This window comes from Sardina pilchardus, chromosome 13, assembly GCF_963854185.1.
Source record: "Sardina pilchardus chromosome 13, fSarPil1.1, whole genome shotgun sequence".
In the NCBI taxonomy this organism is placed as follows: domain Eukaryota; kingdom Metazoa; phylum Chordata; class Actinopteri; order Clupeiformes; family Clupeidae; genus Sardina; species Sardina pilchardus.
The window spans coordinates 28,909,989-28,932,066 of NC_085006.1; the positions used below are offsets into that span (position 1 = coordinate 28,909,989).

A 22,078-nucleotide genomic window follows, 5' to 3' on the forward strand; every position below is an offset into this window, starting at 1 on the left:
ACACGCAGAATGACTCTTAGACCCTGTGGCACACAAAAATAAACATGCATTGTTATTTCTCTTTTTAGACTTTTAAATGACATTGAAATGGTGTATTCCAGCACTGATAGCTATACCTTTCGAAAATGATCTGAGGTGAGATGTATAAATATAGTAGCGATCACACTTGCAGATAGGGATCACCTTTTGCCAGGATGGCTATTTATTGGAGCAGAGGTCAAGGCTACTCAGACTATAGGTGCTTCTCAACATGCTTACTCGATCTCGATGCTCAATCCTCGAGGGGCGTTCCCACTGATCTATAACTAACACTGCATAGACTATCCCATCCCGAGGAGCAAGGGAGGACGTATAAAAGCCCAAATGAGATGCACCCAATGATACAGGGCAACATGAGGGTACCCTGCTGAAAGAAAAAGCCTGCCTAGCTTAAGGTGGTTTGATGGTTGACCACCCTATGATGGTTGACCAGCGAGAATAGTGGTTCTAATGAGAGGCCTACAGTATACTGAGACAGTGTTCCAGACACGACCAACAATAAATACTTCTTTTAAATAATAATAATTAAAAAAAATAATAATGATAACTTATAACCCATTTTTCACCTGAAACAAGCACATCTTAATTTACCTGGCTTAATGTAGACACATGAATTTCCCCTTGGGGATCAATAAAGTATCTACCTATCACCTATCTACATCCTGGTCATCTAATGTTCCACTGACAAACTGCCCTCCTCTCCAGTGGTGCTTGTGCAGCCCAACATCTCTCTCAGTGCCCCAGATGGAGGGCTGTTCTGGGGGCCTCAGGGGCCAGAGGTGACCAGGGGCCACAGCCTCTCCCTCATCTGCTCTACTGAGCCACAGCACCAAGGAGGCTCCTTCCACCTCATCTTTGATGGGTCTAACAGCACCAGGACTCAGCTCGCCGTCAACCACTCAGCCTCCTTCTACATTCCTGAGGCAGACTACTCCCACCAGGGCAACTACAGCTGTGTCTATGAGGTCACTGTGTCCAGCCGCACCTTCAAGTCAACACCGACAGCCCCACTGACCGTCATCGTAAGAGGTATGGAGACTTGCGTACATTTGTTAGTTTGTTTTGCTTGCATGTTTACTTGCCTTGTTGCTTTGCTCTTTACAATCAATTTGCTGCTCCTCTTCCAGCATCCCTGGTTCCCATTGTATCTGGAGTGACTTCAGTGTTGATCTTTTTTGTGGTGATTCCTGCCATACTCTGCCTGGTGAAGAAAATGTGCTTGACCGACACGCCCCAGGAGAACAGTGGTCCACCATGTGAGTCTGAAATGATCATCTTACAGTTACAGTGCATGTAACTGTTCTTCGAAAACTAAAACATCATTATTATTCTAACTGCGTCTAATTTAACCGTTTACATACAGACTTTACGTTTGCATACAGACTTCGTTCAAGCATTACTGCATATGTCTACAAAAACATTTTGTTTTGTTAGTTGTGACCTTGATGCTTTTTTTTTTTTTTTAGATATTTACGAGAAACAAGGTTTTGTCCCATAGCTTTAATGGGTCATCATGGTATCAAATTAGGGCAATCAAGTTGACTTGCAGCTTTGTTCTTCTGACAGCTACAGTTTCTCAAAGGGACTTCTCAAAGGTGCTGAGTAGACGTGTGACAAGCTCGCTCCCACAACTTCACTTTACAACCTATCTTTTAAACCTCTTTTTGATCGCAATCTATCTGCAATAGACACGTAACCTGTTGTTGACCTTACGGATAACCCAGCAATGTCCAAAGCAAAAGGTAAACAAGATAAGGACAATAGGGCTCGGGAACAAGCCTTGCATTCTAGGAATATAGCCACCATATTGGTAGCGCACCGAATGTAACATCCATTCATTCAGATGCAGAAGACAAGAAGCAGAAATGTAGTATTAGCGATTCTTTTCCTCTTGCAATCATGGGTGGTGCTGTTACACCCCACTACATAGCAACATACGTCCAAGAAGGCAAAAACTAAGTAACAGGAACACACTAATAGGCGGGAGTAAATCCATAGTAATCCATAGTAAACTAAGGAGTGAGGCTGCCAATATGGCTGTGCCCACAAAGTTTTCACGTCATGATCCTGAGCCCTATTCTACGTTTAGAAAAAGTCACACACCTGCTAGTCACACTCCTGCTAGCTGAAATTAGCTCGCTGCTAGAAGAACACAGAAAGGCTCTAGCAGCCGACTTTAAATCATCATTTGATTCAGTTGCATCCACACTGGAAAGTCTGCAGACCACAGTGACGGATCATGGGCAAAGACTCGCTTCTCTAGAAGAAAATGCCACCGACATCGACCACCTTGTAGAACAGCTCGAGAAGACATGCTCCACTTTTCAGCAAGTAAACGACTTACTCAAGACCAAGGCAGCTGACCTAGAGGGGCGCAGTAGGCGCCAAAACATCAGAATCGTTGGCCTACCTGAGGACACGGAGGGCTCTCAACCATCTGCCTTTTTCTCACAACTCCTGGTAGATGTCTTTGGCGCACAGATCCTCTCGTCTCCCCCTGAGCTTGACCGTGCCCATAGAAGCCTTGCAGCTAAGCCTGCAGATCCTCTCGTCTCCCCCTGAGCTTGACCATGCCCATAGAAGCCTTGCAGCTAAGCCTGCTCCAGGAGGACGGCCACGTCCTGTGATCACACAGCTTCTCAAAGGCTTCCCTTCTCTATCTCCCTCTCAATTAAAATATTGATACCTTCCATACCTCCCATCCATCTATCCATCCATCCTTATCCATCCAACTCCATCCATGCATACGTCCAACCGTTTATCTGTCCATATGGACATCCACCAGTCTATGTATATTTCTTAAATGGATAGTTCCGATCCTTGATTATGATTGGTTGTACTCTATTTCACTGCGCTACCACAACTTGATACAGCTGTGTCTCAGTGTTGCTTGGCAACTATTCAGATAGAGGAAATATATTTCTTGGCGGAATAAATACATTTCTCATTGCTGTGCCTTTATTTTATTAAATCTTGCCAGATACAGTATTTCACAAAAGTGAGTCTACCCCTCACAGTTTGATAGATTTTCATGGGACAACACTGAAGAAATGACACGTTGCTACAATGTAAAGTAGTCAGTGTACAGCTTGTATTTACTGTTCCCTCAAAATAGCCATAGCACTTCCTGTCCTATCTGGTTCGTTTTTACAAGGTCTCAGGTGTGAATGGGAAGCAGGCGTGTTACATTTGGTGTTACTGTTCTCAAGCTCTCTCACACTGGTCACTGGACATTCAATATGGCACATCATGGCAAAGAACTATCTGAGGATCTGAAAAAATGGTTGCTCTACATAAAGATGGCCTAGGCTATGAGAAGATTGCCAACGCCCTGAACCTGAGCTGCAGCACAGTGGCCAAGACCATGGCCTTGCTATGGTCAACCAAAGAAGTGAAGGGCACGTGCTCAGTGTCATATCCAGAGGTTGCCTTTGGAAAAAGGATGCACTGCTGCAGAGGCTGACGGAGTTGAGAGGTCAGCCTGTGCCGCACACTGCATCACAATGGTCTCCATGGCTGTCGTCGAAGAGGGAAGCCTCTTCTAAAGATGATGCACAAGAAAGCCCGCAAACAGTTTGCTGAAGATGAGCAGACTAAGGTCTGTGATCTGATCATGGGGCCAAGATACCAGACTTATTTGGTTCAGATGGGGTGCCTCTCATTTGGGCTTTTATATGTCCTCCCTCGCTCCTCGGGCCTCAATCCTCAGTGATCTACATAAAGAATGATGGGGGGGAAACAATGGGATAGTCTATCCAGTGTTAGTTATAGATCAGTGGGAACGCCCCTCGAGGATCGAGCATCGAGGATCGAGGAGGCATGTTGAGAGGCACCCATGGTGTCAAGCGTGTGTGGCGGCAGCAGGTGGGGAGTACAAGAGACAAGTGTGTCTTGCCTACAGACAAGCATGGTGGTGGGAGTGGGAGGGTCATGCTCTGGGGCGGCATCATGAGTGCTGCCGGCACTGTTCATTGAGGGAACCATAAAGCTCGATGGTGTTTTGAGCCCCCAACGTCGTCTTCCAGCCAGCGCTGCCACTGTTAAGAGACTTAAAGGCACTTAATCCTACCTTTAACCCTAACCCTAACCCTAACCCTAACCCTAGCGCCTTCCAGGCAGCACTGGCTTGAAGACAACATTGGGGGCTCAAAACCCCAAGAATGAATGCCAACATGTACTCTCTGACACACTGGAGCAGAGCATGATCCCCTCCCTTCGGAGACTGGGGATCGTCAGGCAGTGCTCCAACATGTTACTGACTCCTCCAAGACATACCTCCAAGACGACCACTGCCTAAGTAAAGAAGCTGAGGGTAAAGGTGATGGACTGGCCAAGCATGTCTCCAGACCTAAACTCTATCGGACATATGTGGGGCATCCTTAAATGGAAGGTGGAAGAGGAGCGCAAGGTCTCTAACATCCACCAGCTCCGTGAACAACAGAACTTTGCTAGTGCGTTGTGCCTAACAACACCCCTTAGGTGTTCTAAAGTCAGAGTAACCTACGGCCTCTCGGGGCTTATTGCCTCAGTGTGTCTCTCCACATCCATCTACCAACATCCATGCAATTATTTACATCCAACCATGTATCTGTCCACCTGTCTACAGCCATTCATCTATCCATATCCATCTTCTCAGTCTCATCCACCCATCCATCTAGCTATCTCTTCGCAAGGCTCATTTGACAACTCGTGTGCCTGGCAGAATAATGATCGTTGTGCCAGTGTGAACTAGCAAGACTTGCATCACGCCTGGTGCCGCAATGTGCCGGATATAAGACAGGGCTACTCGAGTTTTCTAGCTGTGTTAGTACTTATTGTTGATATTTCTTACAAATTGATTTTTTTTTAAAAATGTATGTGAAACATGTATTGTACATGTTCCTCCTTTTGAACAGGCTCTGTGAGCAGAATTGGATTTCATAGTGGACCAGATAACTCTGATGAAGATGAGGGCATCTATATGAACACAGCTAAGCGTGCTATGCAGAAGTATCGAAGTAAAGACTCTGATGGGGATATGGAAGAAGTGTATGCGAATGTAGAGGAGATTCACAACTGCTCAACTGCCATATTCAATGATGTTGAGGTGGATGACATCTATCAGAACTATAAATGAGTTTGCTGTGTTTTGGATTTTATAGTGGTCTTGCTAATCAATCAAACATTGGCATGTGTCTCTTACATAGTCTATTGAATATAATTTAATAATAAAGTAAAATACTATAATGAAATATAATAATATAATAAAATACTGCTCGCTTGGCATACATATAATGATCATATATCATTGCTGGTCTTTTAATAACATGTTAGCCATTGTGTTTTTGCTGTTGACAGCATTCTTGATGTGTTTGTTGGACCCCTGTAGATATACTGACCCTTTGAGTTTGCACCGGAACAAGCTACATTCTGACCAAACAATTTCCACCAACATTGTTGTGTGGCAATAAAAAGCTGTCTTCTTCTGATCTTGTTTGTTCTGATCCCATTCAATAATATCGTAATCAAGCCTGTATAGCTTGAGAGGTTGAATGTAATGCCCATGCACATACACATGCACAACCACAAGGAGCAATTTGACAAAATGTTTATTGAATTCATCTTTAAAGTCTCAAATCAATCATCAGAACTCATCTTACTCAACAATTGTTGGTCAACAAAAAGACCCACATAACCACTGCAACAATTAAAACATCACAGTGTTTTGTTCCCAAATAAATAAATAAAAACAAAAAATACTGACAATGACACAAGTAAAATATAACACCTACATTCAAGTGACTTAAAATTATTCCTTGTAGTAAACAAAAAAGTTGTATGTGATCTTGATCTTTGAAATCCATCAGTTAATTTCACACAATGTGAAATGTGGATATGAAATTTCTCAACTCGAATGTCGGAACATTACCTCCAACAGCTGCAAGTAGCAACGCAAAGTAACACTCAAAGCCAATATTATGTTTTTGACCTTGCTATATTTTTTGAGATATCCATTATATTAAAACCCTGAAACAACAGAACTGTGTTTTATTCACACTATATCATGGAACAAAGTAACGGACTGTATGCAGATCGCAAAAACGTTTAAATAAAAACACTGCTGCTTTGTGTTTTCCAAAGCTTTGGGCGTAAACATAGGATGAACTGAGCATGCTTAGCTAACTGCATGCAATCCAATAGCAACCACCTTGTTACACACCACTAACCAGCAGGTAATCCCGACACCACCTGAAACACACAAGAAAATACAGGGTTACAATTTAGAGTCTCTCTAATAATACACAGGCCTATATAGGTCATGGTTATACATGCTGTGTGGGTAACAATGTTTTTTCTTTTTTAAAGGAACCGTATGTAGGATTTTGGCCAAAACTGGTCGAAGTCGACAGAGTCGAAGTTGGCAACCCGGATGCCGAAACACTACTGACTTTGGGGGGAATTCTCCCCTTCGCGCGTAAATAGCGTGTAAGCTTTTTTTTTTTTTGCGCGTGTCTGTTGCACACCTATGTTTTACGCGCATTCTGCCGTCCCAGCTTCTGACACACCCACATAGCGCAAATTCCAAATCAAGGCGGCCGTATGAAAGAGGCGTGATTGATGAGACTTATCTACCACCTCCTTAATTTAGGTTGATATGAAAACGTGGAACGTGGACTTTCTTATTGACCTTCTGAATGCCATTTAAATCCAGAAAGAACACCAACCAGTCTTTGATTTTGAAAACGTATGCAAGGTGAACTGAATAAAGAACGGCCTACAGTAAAATGGTGTTACTTCACAAAATTTCACTTTTGCTTTGACATTTGTTTATAAAGAGTCAAGACTTGCTTGAGGTGTGCAGATTTATAATTCAAAAACTCATGGTTGACAAAAAGGTTTCGCTGGCAGCTGCCTCCCATAATATCAATGTATCTATGCTAAGACATTATGTAGACTGACATCTGCAGCTTCAAATACAGTAGAGAGACTGGCATAACGAGTTCAATCTCCATTACAAACTAATTAAAAGACGAGAATACACTATGCTGCTCCACTATAGTGCAGACGTCTGTGCAAATGTATGGATGACTTCGGTGAAGTTGGAAAGAAACGGACAGATTCGAACGAAGTATGCTATGGGATTATGACTTCTCGTGAAGTTAAAACTGAAGATGCATAATCGGTAAGCTCCAATACTGAAAGTGGGTAATTATAACAGGATTTTCACTATTTAACAATGTAGCCTATGAAGCCAGTGAAGGTAATAGCGCGAAATATGCCACCGTGTGACACTGTAATGCGGAAAACATGAAGCTGTATCAGCTTATAAGCATCACATTTGATACTGTAATGTCAATTTGTAAATTCCGTGTTGGCTATGTATTTAGAACTAGGCGTTCTGCCGAAATGAGCAATGCTGTTTCACCTTGTAGTGGCGCTCGACCTTATTCCAGCCCTCCAGAGTGCGCAGCTGGAAAAGTGCTTAAGCCATGGCAGAATGCGCGCAAGAGTTGTATAAGAAACGCCCAGATTTTGGGGTTGCTCCACCCAAAACGCGCAACTCTCTCTACCACGCGTAAATGGCCGATTTAAGTGGATGGCAGAATTCACTTAAAGGGAAAAGCGCATAGTTGCACGTTTTTTTGGACTTACGCACCCTTACACATATGGGAGAATCCCCCCCCTAGTGATTAGCAGATAGGTGGAACGTGGCGCATCAGGCCAAAACACACAATATGTAAACATCAACATCAGTTGAGGGCTGCAACTTCACTTTTTTAAATGACAATATCCTGGCCAGACGACTGTTGTTAGTGATAAGCATTTGAAATGAGCATGATTTCTTAATGTCTAGAGACAGATCAGGGCCATTTTATGATAAATTGAAATACATTTCTTACATAGAGTTCCTTTAAGTCTCCTATTTCATTTTTGTCCACACTAAGCACATACAATTAAATCAATGTATATGACATTAGACTGTAAAATGAAAGAGAGAGAGAAGAGATTGTTCTGCCTAGATCATTGATTGGAACATTTACTTTTAAAAAAACATCCTGATGGTTGATTAAAATTAATTCCTCTAGTCTACAATGTCTGCAGCAAGGAATTTGCATTTCACCGGAGTTCGTCAACTCTTAAAGTGTAAGTTTGGCGGAAATTGAAAATAAAGCTATTTTCTGAATGAAAATACATCAACTAAGCCGTGGAGGAAGTAATTTTCGCTCATCACGCAGTACAGAGCTAGCACGGGCAGGAACGACAGCCCAAAATCGCAAACAGAGGGTGTGGATGGGGATTGGAGCCACACGCTTTCAAAATCGCATTTTTAAACCACTAACATTGCTCAAAACAGCGCCAAACCTCATCAGTAGCTTGCTCTAGGTGTCTACACATAAAACGAAGCACCAAACAGTCTGTAAACTTTGGAATAGTCAGTATACACGTAGAATCGATTCGAGACCGCAATTCCATCTAAAGCACAGAAATGTCTCGCGAGATCTCACACGGAAGCACGGGACCTATTCCTACAGGTAGTCAAAATCGCATTTTTAAACCACTAACATTGCTCAAAACAGCGCCAAACCTCGTCAGAAGCTTGCTCTAGGTGTCTACACATAAAACGAAGCACCAACAACTTGGCTCATGAACCCGACGTTTATAAAAGAAGACTGTTATGAATATAACCCCTTCAAGCTCCTCACGAGGGAAAGTCCACGACCTCTCGTGTGAGATCTCGCGAGACATGTATGTGCTTCAGATGGGGTGTTGCGGTCTCGAATTGATTCTACGTGTATACTGACTATTCCAAAGTTTACAGACTGATTGGTGCTTCGTTTTATGTGTAGACACCTAGAGCAAGCTACTGATGAGGTTTGGCGCTGTTTTGAGCACTGTTAGTGGTTTAAAAATGCGATTTTGAAAGCGTGTGGCTCCAATCCCCATCCACACCCACTATTTGCGATTTTGGGCTGTCGGTCCTGCCCGTGCTAGCTCTGTACTGCGTGATGAGCGAAAATTACTTCCTCCACGGCTTAGTTGATGTATTTTCATTCAGAAAATAGCTTTATTTTCAATTTCCGCCAAACTTACACTTTAAGTATCACATCAATGCCCTGAAGTCAAAGTCCCTAATGTATCTCCTCAGCATATTAGGTCATATTATAGATTGTTATGGACATTATTTGAACAGTGAAAGTAATAATAAAATAACTCTAATGTCACTAATGCTGATTATTCAATGATTCTTTTTAATTTAAATATTTAAAATAATTTCACAGCAAAAATCATATATGATTAATTTAGATTGATTAATCACAGAGTATGTAATTAATTAGATTAACATTAGTCAAGGGAGTCAAATCTCTATTTTTAAACCACTGACAAGGCTCAAAACAGCATGACACTGCAGTTGTAGTGTGGAGAGAGGGTCCCTACAGACAAATCAAAGTATTGTAAACTTTGTAAGTGTACAGAGAGATTGTGATAGGGACTGATTGCATTACCTCAACTCTTCTTAAGGCCACCGCCATTTTGAGTTGATGCCACTGACTTGCATAGTTTTCCCAATATGGCGTGGACTGGAAGTTGAGTTCTCTGATTAACTAAGATTAATTTGTTTGTGTTTACTCCAGAATAATCCTTTAAAACATCAGTATCAGGTCAAAATTATACAATTGGTGCCTTCCTACTGAGTGTGTGGGTTTGAGTATAAAAAAAACACTTCATCAATTCGGTAATAAATTCAGAAATAAGCTCTCTATCTGGGCAGACGTGCTCTGAAACGCCTTCCTGATGGAGGCCGCCGAAAGGAACAGTGAAGGAGTATGAAGGATCCTTAACGGAATGGAATTTGTCTTTCTATCTGCTGTTCAACTGTAAAGGTCTGAGAGTCAGGTCTGAGAGGTAGTTGGATGTGTGCTTGATTCTTGTGAGTTTCAGAAATTTGCACCAGGATGCAATATTAAATGTGACGACTGATTCAATTAGTGAACGGTATACCACTGTTCAAAATTATACAACACTACTTTCAGTTCTGTTAATGACTGCAAAAATCTTGAATGAATATTTGTATTTGTTTTCACTAATGAGTACTGTTGGGAAGAACTGAACCGAGCCTGGGCTTCATTACCTGCCACTCCTGAAGGGAACGCCACCAATCGCTCCAGCGGGGCGATCCACTTACTGGGCACCACGGTAACCGGGTCGGCGTAATACTTCCAGATGAGTGAGATCATGAGCACAGCCTGGTGATGCAGCAAAGGAAAACATTTCTAAATTAACAAAAACTTATTATCGATTATTTATTATCGATTTTAAAAAACTGGACTAGAATCATCCTGGCTCATAGCGAGCAATGCTGAAGTCATACAAGGAACATTTTAAAGCCGCCAAATTGCAGAAACAGGATCAATAGTCGAGATTTCAGTGTCAAACACTCGTTTGCATCCTAGGCAATACAGAAAACGGGCTTAAAGTGTAAAATACCGAACTATTCCTTTAGTCGATTCTCTCGTCCCTGGGCTGAAATCAACAAAACCTTTGAGAGAGCTACTGGTATGAAAAAGGTGATTACTGTTCCTCCTTTTAGAAGCACTGGAAAATAACAGGATTTCTATAGCCAAACCAACCTGAAGTATGTAGAAGACTATGTTCACAATCCACTTCATTTTTGCTTGATGAGCAGTTCTTGACTTCACTGTAGAGGAGAAAGAGTTTTAAACTCTGCAAAGGACATTTCAGAGAATAATAGCATGTTCACATTTCAAAGAGGCATTGCAAATCTTCTTGAATTAATACTTTGCCACTTTTATTATTATTATTATTTTTTCATCTGAGGGAGATATGTGATGCAGCAAAACACAAAAAAAGGAGAATGTGCTTCATTGGCATCTTTGTTAAATTAAGGGTTTAATAGACCTGAACTCAGATTGACTCCTTGTGCACAGAACCTTACATGATTCCCTGGTGACCTACTCTAATTTGCTGAGAGCTAGAAGCCTCTGGGTCATGTACAACAATGCTTGTAGAGTTTTTTTGTTTGTTTGTTTGTTTGTTTGTTTATTACTAGGATCTATGTATAAATTCAAAGATGATTTATCTTAAATAGAACTTTGTCCAAACAATGTAAAGGAAAAAGTGCCCCCCCCCCCCACCCCCTTCAGAACAGGAAAAAAAAAAGAGAACAACTGTAGCCACCTTGCGTATGGCGGTCTCCAGCTTATGAAGGGTCTATACTGTTTGTCTGGATTTTCCCCTATACAGTTTCAACCGAATGCTACAGCTGTTCAGCCTCTCTGTCTTCCTGTCGTGGCCCGATTCACACAGTGCACAATATGGCCCTGGGTTCATCATATAATACTGTACAAATCCAAGGGGTAAAAAACGACTACCCCCTCCCACCCCTAAGACATTCTTTTGGCAAACTCTAATGCATATGCAACGCGCCAGACGGTGGTCATATGGAGTGGGCAGTCCTCCATCCCATCCCCTTAGCTTATAGATCAGCACACTGGGGATGCAACTGAAGGACAGCAACAGGCAGCAGCTGTGACATCCGCAAAAAAAAAAAATCCACCCTTATTGAAGAGTGAATACTACAACTGTTATTTGAGACCCACCTGCTGCTCTCCACACATGACATGTGACAAGTAGTGGCGGGGAAAAAAAGAGGGAAAAGCTGCTGTTAAACAAACTTTTTACCCCCTACCCAACCCCCTGCCACATTTGGCCCTTTAGTCGTAAAGAAATCAATCCAGGGTGTTACATTGTGGAAGCTATGGGCTCTTGATGGTTAGAGCCACACTTGGTCTACAAAATGGACCTTTGATGTCATTTAATGGTGTGAACCCCTCCTGTGATGTGAAGTGTAACAATATGTAGAGCATAACCTTATGGATACAACCACATAAAGGGGGGGCTTACCATGGGTCTTCAACATGTTCGTCATCTTGTTGATCTTGCGCTCTAAACGCGCATACCTGGCAAACTCATCCATCATGCTGATGGACGAGAGCTCCTTCTTCATTTCCTGGATCTGTGTGCGCATCTCCATCTCCTGTTCGGCATCCTTCTGCACCACCCTTGATAGCTGCAACCAAAAAATAAATAAAGACATAAAGACATCTGCTCAACAACTCCTCATCTAATGTTAATCAGCTCAGTTTCTGCTGCATTGGTTTCACCAGGGGCTACTACATGTGGTTGTCCATGTTAATCTGAGAAAATAAATATCCCTGTATAGGCTACTGTTTTAAGGTTAAATAAGAATGTACCACGTTTAAATGAAAATAGGCTACTTCTGAGCTACATAGGTTGGCGTGCCGATTTAGTTTACAACCAAATTAGGCCTTTTTTCTTAAAATGGGCCTACCGAATGATCCAAAAATGCACTCCTTATCTGTCCTTATTAAATAGCTTCTTCCTTTGATACCGTCTTGATTTTGAGCTAAGTTAAATGGTAGAAGAAGAAAACGCATGTTTGTCTTCCAGTTTAATAATGGATCAAGTCAGCTATACAAAGATGAAAGGAAATGATCATCTTAAATTATCTTGAATTCAGAGGGCATAGCCTACATCATTATTTGAAAAAAAAAAAAACATCGAAAATGTGGTCTTGGTTCAAGGTGTGTGGGAATAAAGTCGATAACAAACAGGACAACATCGCGTCATTCAAACGGTCCTTCTCTTCAAACTATTTGTCTAAACATGGTGGATATCTCAGAGGGTTGAAGTGTCCAATTGTGACTTCGAGTGTTTCATGTGGGAAAGAGGGTTTTGTAATATCTCGCCTCTGCCTCATGCGAATATTGCAGACACAACCGTGTATCCAATGAAACGACTCGACAAAATTTAAATCGAAACGCATCTTCTATAGGGTCCTTTCTATAGACTCTTCAGTAGGAGTCGAAGCTTTTTCGAACAAACAACTTGAGGACCACACCTTCGAGCCTATAGGAGTGTAGGCTATGCTGAAAAGAAATGCAGTCATGGGTTGCCATTTGCTTTTGTGTCGGAGATGAACGGTGCAACACGAATAGGCTATTTTCTGGCTGATTCATGAAAATGTAGCAGCGCAGCGTTACATTTGTCACAAGCTACATTGTAAACACTTCTTAATTCTGTAGGTTATTACTTACAAAAGAGGAAAAGCTCGGCAATAGTGTTTTCACGAGGTTACACAAAAACACAGACCCCAGTACCAGGAACCAATTGTACCCGGCAGCCATGTTTGCTGTTTATCAACGTGATCACACTGTAATAAGAATGGGAACACCCCCAAAAGAAGCTTTGAGTTGGCTATCCACTCGGCTATATAACACTGTGAGCACGACCAAAAGATTTGTACATAATGATGTGACCTCAAAATTCTTTAAATGAACAAGCGTATAAAAATGATTTCGAACTTTTGGTTACAATTCCACAAAATGCTTGAGACAAACCGGAAGGACATGGTCTACCTATGGAAGCTAATTTATGGGGGAAGGGTTTGTGCACCATCATGCTATTTAGTTGGTTCATTTTGTCAAAAGATGAACCAGAGAAATGATGTATGGTCCAAGATAAAATTACGTTAAACATGAAAAAAATCTCAGAAAGTATGGGCTACTGATATAGCAACTGATTGGCGTATTGACCTACCCACACAGGTATCTTGCTTTGGTTTGAAAATGTGTTGCCAAGACCTTTAAGCCAATCAATGGGAAAAAGGGGCGGGGAGTAGGTTGCCCGTCAGGTTGGTGGTATAATGAATAGAATATAGAGAGGGGGGATCCAATCCGGTTTCAGCTAGTTTATGTTCCGATAGAACATTTATGCTAGCTACACTGTGTTCCAAGATACTGTTAGAGTCTTACTGAACACATACAGCACTACATTGTTAGCCTGCTGCCTGTGCTGTGATTAGGTTCTCTTCTTTCTTCTACCTAAAAAAAGTAGGCTACAAGTTTAGCAGCCATGCCGAAAAGAAACAAAGTAAGTTACAATGTATACATAATCTACTAATCTAACAAAATTGATATTTGCATGTATGTGTCTTCTCAGAATACATTTAGGCTAACATATAAAAATGTGCAACAATTGCATGTGCATGCTCTCTTGCTTGATACATTGTAGCATATTTTCAGTGAGGTGTTTCTTAGCTGAATAACCTAACAGGCATTGCTCTGGTATCCTAAACTGGCGCCTTTTTTCTTAGCGCTGTGGAATATTGAGGGGGGAGTATTTGATCTATAGGTAGCCTACTTCCATGCATGCCTACATATCAGTGATTTATAGAAACGTATTTCTTTCAGTTTAGCACATCTGATGAAGGCTACTTAGTCTATGAGCTCGAACAAAGGGGTGTAACCCACAAGCCATAGAACATGTTGCTACTCAAGGGGGATAAACCTGCACCGAAAAGCTTTCCTGTGTGTGTGGGATTTTTATTTATTTATTTAAAGAGGACACGTTGAGGCAGTGACCCGTATAAGACTTCAACAAATGTTCATATCAGGGGAAAAGTTTTATCCTCTAAGTTTGACCGTGTCTGTCGTACATTGGGTAAGTTTGCAGTTTGTCGTGTGCAGTGAAGCGTAACTGTTATGCGCGAGTCCCTTTGGTTCCTGGAGAGGGTACGGTGTCATGGCTGCCCTAGCGCGCAAGAAAAGAATGTGACTGCCCTGCATCCAAATTGGATTTGACTGGGTTTTAAGCGAAGACATCTATAAGGTGTTATTGCCTGGGCTTGAAAATGGTTTAAAGCAGACAACTATTGACCCGAATTTCCCCTTCGTCTGTTTTGTCGGTGCGCATTGATTTTCCTCTGGCAACCCAGTCAGATATGGCATTATGCAATTTTGTCCACCAACATAGCGCCGCTAGGATCGCCACCGATTCGTGTGTTCGTTATCTTTTTCAGAAAATGTATAGTGAATGTTCTATAGGAGCAGCATACATTCGAGCGAATGGCGGGAACACAAAGTAGCCTGGTTGACGTAGCAGAAGGCTAGATGCTTTCATGTAACAAATCCCTGCGAATTGCTGCTGAATGAATGCAGAGCGTAGAGGCGGAGCTGCAATTCCCCTCCTCTCTGTGTACAGTATCAGCCAGCAGTTCATGCCAATGGCAGGGCCACTTTTGAGTACGATTGTGGAGGTTATAGCTCATCTTTTAATGGCGGTGAGACGGTTCCACGTCGTGAAAAAGCGAAAAACACTCAGGGTCTGTAGTGAAAATACCCAACTGCTTGTCTACCATCCCCCACCCACTTACAGATTACATAATTCCCAGTAACTTGGAGTGGGGGGATGGGAATCGGTGATGTGCCCCTCCCCCCTGCCGAAATCTACACACCCACCCACGAGTGTCTGAGATTACTATGGTTTACATTTGTTTTGTTTTTTCCCCCCTCTCCAAACAGGCTAACAATGACGCTGATGTCGCTGAGGTCAGTATCCATGCATATGTCTGCATTCCTCCAATTACTATTGACAAATAAAAAACATGTAAATGGATATCAATGTAAACACTGAGATAAAGGGACTTATTGTTCTATTGCCCCCCACCCCCTCCCCCTTTTTACAGCCCAAGAGGAGGTCTGTGAGACTCCAAGCCGTAAGTACAATATAAGCTAACCTCTAATTAATTTAGTATCTGAGACAAATGAATAGGCCTAATCAGTAATTGGATAATCCCCCTATAACTACAAATATGTGCAACAAAGTTGGGCCTACATTTGTATTTATGTAGGTATTTACATGTATGTCAGTTAAATTAATGTAATTGTATAACTTTATATTTCCCAGAAACCACTGCCAAAGTCACCTGAGCCGAAACCAAAGGTGAGCATCTATTCACAACCCCCCCCCCCCCCCAAAAAAATACAAAAATAGCTTGTGACATTTCAGTGTTTTTGTAAACATGTAAACATTTTTTTTTTGCTGTTCTCCTTTCTGCAGCAGAAGCCTGCTGCTAAACCCAAGAAGGTGAAGGAGGTGGAGAAGGCAAAGCCAGAGGAGAAGAAGAAGAAGGAGGTGGAGGAGGAGGAGCCCGAGGCAGAGGCAGAGGCTGAGGCACCAGCAGAGGAGGAGGAGGAGGAGGAAGAGGAGGAGGAGGCGGCAGCACCTGCCGAGAACGGAGAGGCTAAAGCTGAGGAGGTGAAATATGCATAATGTCTTGTATAGATTAAATGTATATAATATGTGTAGCAATATAAAGGGTTTCATGTAGTTTTCCCAAAAGTAACTTATATATGAATAACAATGCAGTTGACATTTAGTTGTATAGGTGATGAAGTACCTGTCCAATTTGAAATAACAATTGGTGGCATTCCATCAAGGCATTCGGCCATAAAATACTGATTATGAACGATCACACACGGCTTGAAATGAGCATTGATCAGTGCAGAGCTAGTGGTGAAGACACAATTCAGTGGACAGCATCCATTGCTTGCCAACCAGTTATTTTCTGCTAATATGAATACAGACAAAGCTGTCAGTGGAGTTGTTATATTGTAATCAATCCTGTATAAACACCTTTCACATAGTGAGATCACATCACTGACGTGTGTCTTATTTCTCACAACCACTGTCCTTCATCACCAGGATGCCACCGCCACAGAAGAGGAACCCGAACAGAAAGATGACGAGGCTGCCGAATAACATCAACACAATACTCAAAAGAGCTCCCCATACCTCTTTTCTTGTACAATTCAGAGGACTATTTTTATCAACTATTTTCTAAAAAAAAAGCAGGTTTTTTAGTAGCTCAGTAGTAGAAACACATTTTATAGAAAAAAAAACACAAAAAAAGAAAATGCGTTAGGAGAAGGATCTCAGAGTATCCTGATTTTTGTTTTTTTGTTTGTTTGGTTTTTTTAAGCTCCTGGACAGGAGTGGTCATTGAGTGATCTGTGTTTCTCTTATTTCGTTCTTTCATTTTTACAACTCTGTATTGTTTCAAAGAGGGGAGGGAGTGGGGCTGGTTGCAGCAAAGAGGCCATGCGACCATGCCATTTCTTTGAGGAATCAGTTTTGTTGAAGGGGGAGTTTTTGCCTGAGAAACTAACATTCCATAGGCTTTATGAGGGACTGTGTATGTAACCTGTATCGTAAGAGGGGCGAAGGGTGGGTTGTATACGATATTACATTGTTTGTTTTGTTGTTTATGATTGGGTGGGCAGGGGTTGATTGTTTGTAAGCTGTGCTCTATGAATCTAAACTCTCTTATTCATGCAGTCTTCGGAATCAACAGCTTTGATTGATCATCCTGTTACCCTAGTACTGTACCATTCATCAGGCTTTGTGCATAACACATAATGACTCTGTTTGGTGATAGCATTGCAATAACATTTGTATAGCTGCTGTGAACACAACAATGGTTTTCATAATTTCTGTATGCAGTATCGGTACTTGTTAAGGATGACAAGAATGGAATCGTGTTTTAGCCAAGCTAATGACATGAACAACATGACAGTGTTAAGGCTATAGCTAACTGGTGAGCAAAATGACTATTTTCACTTGAACATACCAGCAGTAGCAATATTTCCCCATGGGTTTTAGGTTTGAAGTACAAATGTACAGTTTCATTTTTTTTGTAGCTGTATCTGTGTAATGATTGGTATGAACATACCAATAAAATGGTTGTAATTTCCACAGTGTCTGTGAAAATGCATGGGTGGTTTGGGTGATGGTTGACCAGAAGCTGTTCATCGTTCAAACGTGATAAATCTCCAGAATGCCGCAGGAGGAGGAAGGGGTTAACTTATGGTCATTTTCATATCACATTCATGGTTTGTAACCGGTTCACTGTAATTTGCATGTGCCCATATTTATATGGTCTAAGGTTCTATAGTGACCAAGATGTTAGACTTTGGGGTGAGCACCATGAAATAAAACAAGTGTAGGCCTATGTGGAGCCTAAAGCTAGCAATTTTGTTTACAAATAAGAATAGTAATAAGAAAATACCAGGATGGTTTGCCTCTATCAAATCTGAATACCGTAGGCTACTTTATGATCAATGAATCAAGCCAGCCTAATATTTTGTGTATTAGGTTATAACCAGTGTCTTGAGCCTTCTGCTTGCCTAGACCTAATGCTCCATTCATGGGTAGGCCTAGGCTCATTGCCTTTAAATTAACTGGTGATCGTTTGGCCTATGCCTGAGTGAAATAATTGATCAGATTGTCAAACAGGCAATTTAGCCATAGCCTTGACCTATTGCTAGAGCTCAAATGGAAGGCCTGGCTATTAAACCTATACCGGCCACTAAACAGGAAAAAAGGATCAACGGTTCAAAACTCATTTTGCTGAGAGAATTTGATTGTTGACTTACTTAGGAAGTTATAAGGTAAAGCCTCAGTCGAAGGAATGGCATAAATGTGTGCCTGCAAGGCAAATGAAATGTTTTTCCCCCTTTTTGACTGGTTTACATCAGTGGCTTTATGTAGCCTGATATGCATGGTTGACGCTCCAGTAGTTCTACATATGTGTCAGGTTGTTATTATTATGCTGTTCTGGAAGCATGCTTACATGCTCTAAATTGTGTAAATGCATTACTGCTGGCAAAAGAATGATGTTTACCACAATGCTGGGCTTCAGCTATCGGGTCGCCATTGTTTATGACGTCACCGCCAAGTTGTTCGACCTTGTCGAGAATATACATGGTATCAAACCCGCTAATACCAAATCCTAAGTTGTTGTCATGTTGTAATTAAATAGCGTGGTCGTTTTGTATGTTTACAAACAATCTCTAGGGGTTTGCGTGTAGACCATTTCGAGCGGGTACCTTTTGTTGCAAGACAGAGGAAGAGTATGTCGTCTCCCCACCCCCTGTTTCCTCTGCTCTGGCGGAAGTAACTCATAAAGCTGAGGCCTCATCCTTCCAATGGCGGCTACTAGCTGGCTGAATAGAAAGCGGGAGCAACTGTGGAGGGGGTCCGAGCAGTGGAACCGAAATTAAATAAATATATCACACTATTTTCTAGACCTAAAGTTACTACCAAAATTGTATATCCCGAGAGCTATGGCCGATTCAGTGGCCAAAAATGGGAATATTTCGCTCCTTGAATCGGGTAAGCTGTACAAAAGTAGCAACATAGATTCACAGAATTTGCAGATATTAGTAATTCTTTAATTGATATTCGTTTTTATTAACCATTTCCTTCTGTCCACTTACAGAGCTTTATTATCTTATCTCACGGTTTCTGACAACGGGTCCTTGTCGGAGAGCGGCTGAGGTGAGCTGGCTCGCCGTCGAAGCTTCACTCTGTATTGTGTCTTGTATGTTGTTGAATTGCTCATGTAGACGCATCTGAGATATGTTTTATTGTATTGCAGGTTCTTGTGAGTGAACTAGAGGAATATCAGGTGTGTAAATATCGTCCCCGACCACAACGGTGTCGCTTTTCCCTGCATCCCTTGCCCAGTGCAACAGACGTAAACTTGCCTTGCTAGCTCCGGCTACTTCCCAAATGCTTCTGTGTGACTTTGACACAATACCTCCCAACATCAGTCAAGAGAAAACAAAAATAAGACCATGTGGTGTTTGTGGAACTTTAATTTGAACATCCAGTTGTATTTTGGAAAGCTAATACAACGACCTTTCCCCTTTAGCTCCTTCCCCGTAGGCTGGACTGGGAAGGAAATGATCATCCAAGATCTTACGAAGACGTGGTAAGTTTATTTGCAGATTTTGCATCAGGCATGCTTTAATTGTTTTGTATTAATAGTCGAACAATTAACACCGACAGTATTTTTTTCTGTCAAGCTTTGGTGGATTTTAATGTATCTGCGCTTTTCATGTTGGGTAATATTTGTCTTTGCCTTTGGCCATGCACTATTCTGGAAGAAGGAATTGTTTTTATCTTTGAAATATGACCATCAGGTCTGCGGAAACGTGTTTTCACTGTCTCCTATTATTTAGTGTTGTATTGCAGATAGGGTGGGGATTGAGCAGTTTAGGGTACATCAAGTTCACCCAGTTGGCCAATCCGGACCGCTGAAACACTGTCAGTTCTTTAATTTGCTTGCAACACGCGTTGTGATTGGCTGTGTTGAGAGAAGTGTTTTGCATGCAGCGAACTGCTAGGCGACGTTTGTTTGCAAGACATCGAAAGATCTGACATTCACATGAACTGTCAAAATGACTTCGGTTTCAATCGTTCCGATAAAATTTAAGAATATTTGCATTTAATTTTAAGAAAAGGCTTGTTTTAGCTCCAAGCTCTTTGTTAGGATATACTGGCTGTGTTTGCGAGGATTTAAACTGTCTGTGACCTGCACAGTATCCCCTACTCACACTTTTTAACTTTGTTAAAAATATCCTTTTGTTACAGCCTCCTCTATGGCCGTTCATTCAGAAATGTCCTTTCAAATGTGCTAAGTGATAAGTTAAATGAATTCTCCACACTTGAGGCTATGAACATATCATGTGCTTTTTGTTGTATTGTAGGTTGCAACTAATAGGCACATAGCCCCGGACCACTTGTTGCAAATATGCAAGCGCATTGGGCCCATTCTTGATAAAGAAGTGCCATCCAGTGTGGTGGGAGTCAGCTCGCTGCTGGGGACTGGGGGACATTCGTTACTCCGCACATCAAAAGGTGCCGTTGGCTTAATGCTTCTACACTGTTTGAACTAACATCTGTAGCCTTTTTTTATCTGTCTTGACACTCAGATGGGATAATAGTGATGGCATATTGCAAGCAGCAGTTATTTCATGTGGATCTCTGATACTAGTCCAGCCCTTGGCCCAGATGGTGACTATATGTCCCCTTGTCAATGTGTATCCAGTATGTCGGGACCGTTGGCTTTCTATCTTAAAATCCCCCCATTGTAAGAGTGCACAACTGCTTGGGGTTTTTACTGATTAATGTGAATGGTGCACATGTGTACAGCTGCACATCCCATAGTTGCCACTTGTCCAAATGCCAGTTGTCACCACTCTCTTGAGGGCATTTGTATGTCTTGGGCAAGGGCCCCAGCTGCAGCTGGGCGTATGGAAAGATTTTTATTTTTTCTCTGTTTTCCCTCGCACTCTCAGATTGCGGCGTCGTGAAGTGGAAAGGCTCGGCCTTCGCTGCGCTCCACAGAGGCAGACCACCAGAGAGGCCTTCGAGTTACAGAGGAGCTCCAAATTTAGGTGAGTACGTTTGTGGTTGCTTTTTGGCTTAAACTCGATTCATATTTCATCAGTGGAAATCATAACATATGAATTAGGAAGATCGAAGATGAGCTTTGCATCCTGCAGGTGGTGTTTAGCGATGCATCATCTATAAGCTTCCGTTATTGTGCAATAACTGTTTCTGGTGACAAAGAGTACTACTGAGTCTAATTATCAGTTAATTTGGTTTGAGTTCTGTTGTTTTGTCATAAAAGATAGGGACTTTCTATTACGGTTCTGTGTACATGTTCTGTAAGTGTTATCAGCGATATCAGGGCAGTGCTAAAATGGTCACCTGCAGCAGGAGACCAGATAGAACCAGCACTCCTGTGGATGGATCTCAGCCAGTAGTGTTTAGTGTGCAGGAGACAAATGAAGAAGCATGCACATTTACGGCAGCTATTTTGGGATTTGAGACGTACGTAGTTTTGGATTAACAGTGTTCGAGAGGAAACCGTTGAATGTAAATTAGCGAGGATTTTAGGGGGCACAAAAACTGATGGAGCCTCATCATTGGTGTCATAAAGTTATGCTAGTGGTTATTTAATGATGGGGAGACTATTGTCTTGGATATTCTTCCTCTGTCTTTAGCCACAGTGGTTACTCAACAATGCTCTTGGGAAATGTAGTCCACATATTCAATTGTAACAGCTATGCATACCTAAGTGCTTATGACTAAACTGAAAGTTTACAGTTGGCGTGGTAAATAGCAAACAACTGCAGTTCAGTTTTTACCTTGAATGCTTGTGTGGGCGCAAACGTTTCACCCTTGTGTCGATTTGAAACTGGATTTTTTTGGGGGTGCTGTTGGTATTGCTGTGGTGCCAGGGGATGCCAGCAGCAGGGCTTTGCTCTGCCCCGCTCTGTCTGTGTTGCTTTTTAGGAAGCTTACCGCGTGCCCGTCTGTTCTTGCG

The 22,078-nt window shown here is 41.9% G+C and overlaps 4 protein-coding genes across 5 annotated transcripts in view; 3 read left to right on the top strand and 1 right to left on the bottom strand.

Moving 5' to 3' along the window:
* Positions 1 to 392: 392 nt before the first annotated feature.
* On the top strand, positions 393 to 5,507 carry LOC134099238 (uncharacterized). Its single transcript, XM_062552029.1, has 4 exons — positions 393 to 398; positions 759 to 1,068; positions 1,167 to 1,295; positions 4,935 to 5,507. The coding sequence occupies exons 1-4, from the start codon at positions 393 to 395 to the stop codon at positions 5,153 to 5,155; spliced, it is 666 nt and encodes a 221-aa protein (XP_062408013.1). The 3' UTR covers positions 5,156 to 5,507.
* A 103-nt stretch (positions 5,508 to 5,610) lies between these two features.
* Positions 5,611 to 13,316, bottom strand: LOC134099090 (guided entry of tail-anchored proteins factor 1). The gene is made up of 5 exons (XM_062551816.1): positions 13,158 to 13,316; positions 11,944 to 12,109; positions 10,650 to 10,717; positions 10,151 to 10,265; positions 5,611 to 6,267 (listed from the first exon to the last, which is right to left on the bottom strand). The coding sequence occupies exons 1-5, from the start codon at positions 13,245 to 13,247 to the stop codon at positions 6,194 to 6,196; spliced, it is 513 nt and encodes a 170-aa protein (XP_062407800.1). The 5' UTR covers positions 13,248 to 13,316; the 3' UTR covers positions 5,611 to 6,193.
* A 454-nt stretch (positions 13,317 to 13,770) lies between these two features.
* Positions 13,771 to 17,653, top strand: LOC134099091 (high mobility group nucleosome-binding domain-containing protein 3-like). 2 transcript variants are annotated; one of them, XM_062551817.1, is made up of 6 exons: positions 13,771 to 13,992; positions 15,423 to 15,449; positions 15,587 to 15,616; positions 15,808 to 15,843; positions 15,961 to 16,158; positions 16,606 to 17,653. In XM_062551817.1, the coding sequence occupies exons 1-6, from the start codon at positions 13,975 to 13,977 to the stop codon at positions 16,660 to 16,662; spliced, it is 366 nt and encodes a 121-aa protein (XP_062407801.1). In that variant the 5' UTR covers positions 13,771 to 13,974; the 3' UTR covers positions 16,663 to 17,653. The 2 variants fall into 2 exon arrangements, with proteins under 2 accessions (XP_062407801.1, XP_062407802.1); XM_062551818.1 differs by having other exon boundaries at positions 15,964 to 16,158.
* Positions 17,654 to 18,854: 1,201 nt separating this feature from the next.
* Positions 18,855 to 22,078, top strand: part of LOC134099239 (bromodomain and WD repeat-containing protein 1-like) — a 19,797-nt gene continuing 16,573 nt past the window's right edge. The window contains exons 1-6 of the mRNA XM_062552030.1: positions 18,855 to 19,074; positions 19,181 to 19,239; positions 19,340 to 19,369; positions 19,616 to 19,675; positions 20,454 to 20,604; positions 21,045 to 21,143. Coding sequence (XP_062408014.1) covers positions 19,026 to 19,074; positions 19,181 to 19,239; positions 19,340 to 19,369; positions 19,616 to 19,675; positions 20,454 to 20,604; positions 21,045 to 21,143 — 448 coding nt within the window. The 5' untranslated portion in view covers positions 18,855 to 19,025. The remainder of the gene's footprint in view (positions 19,075 to 19,180; positions 19,240 to 19,339; positions 19,370 to 19,615; positions 19,676 to 20,453; positions 20,605 to 21,044; positions 21,144 to 22,078) is intronic.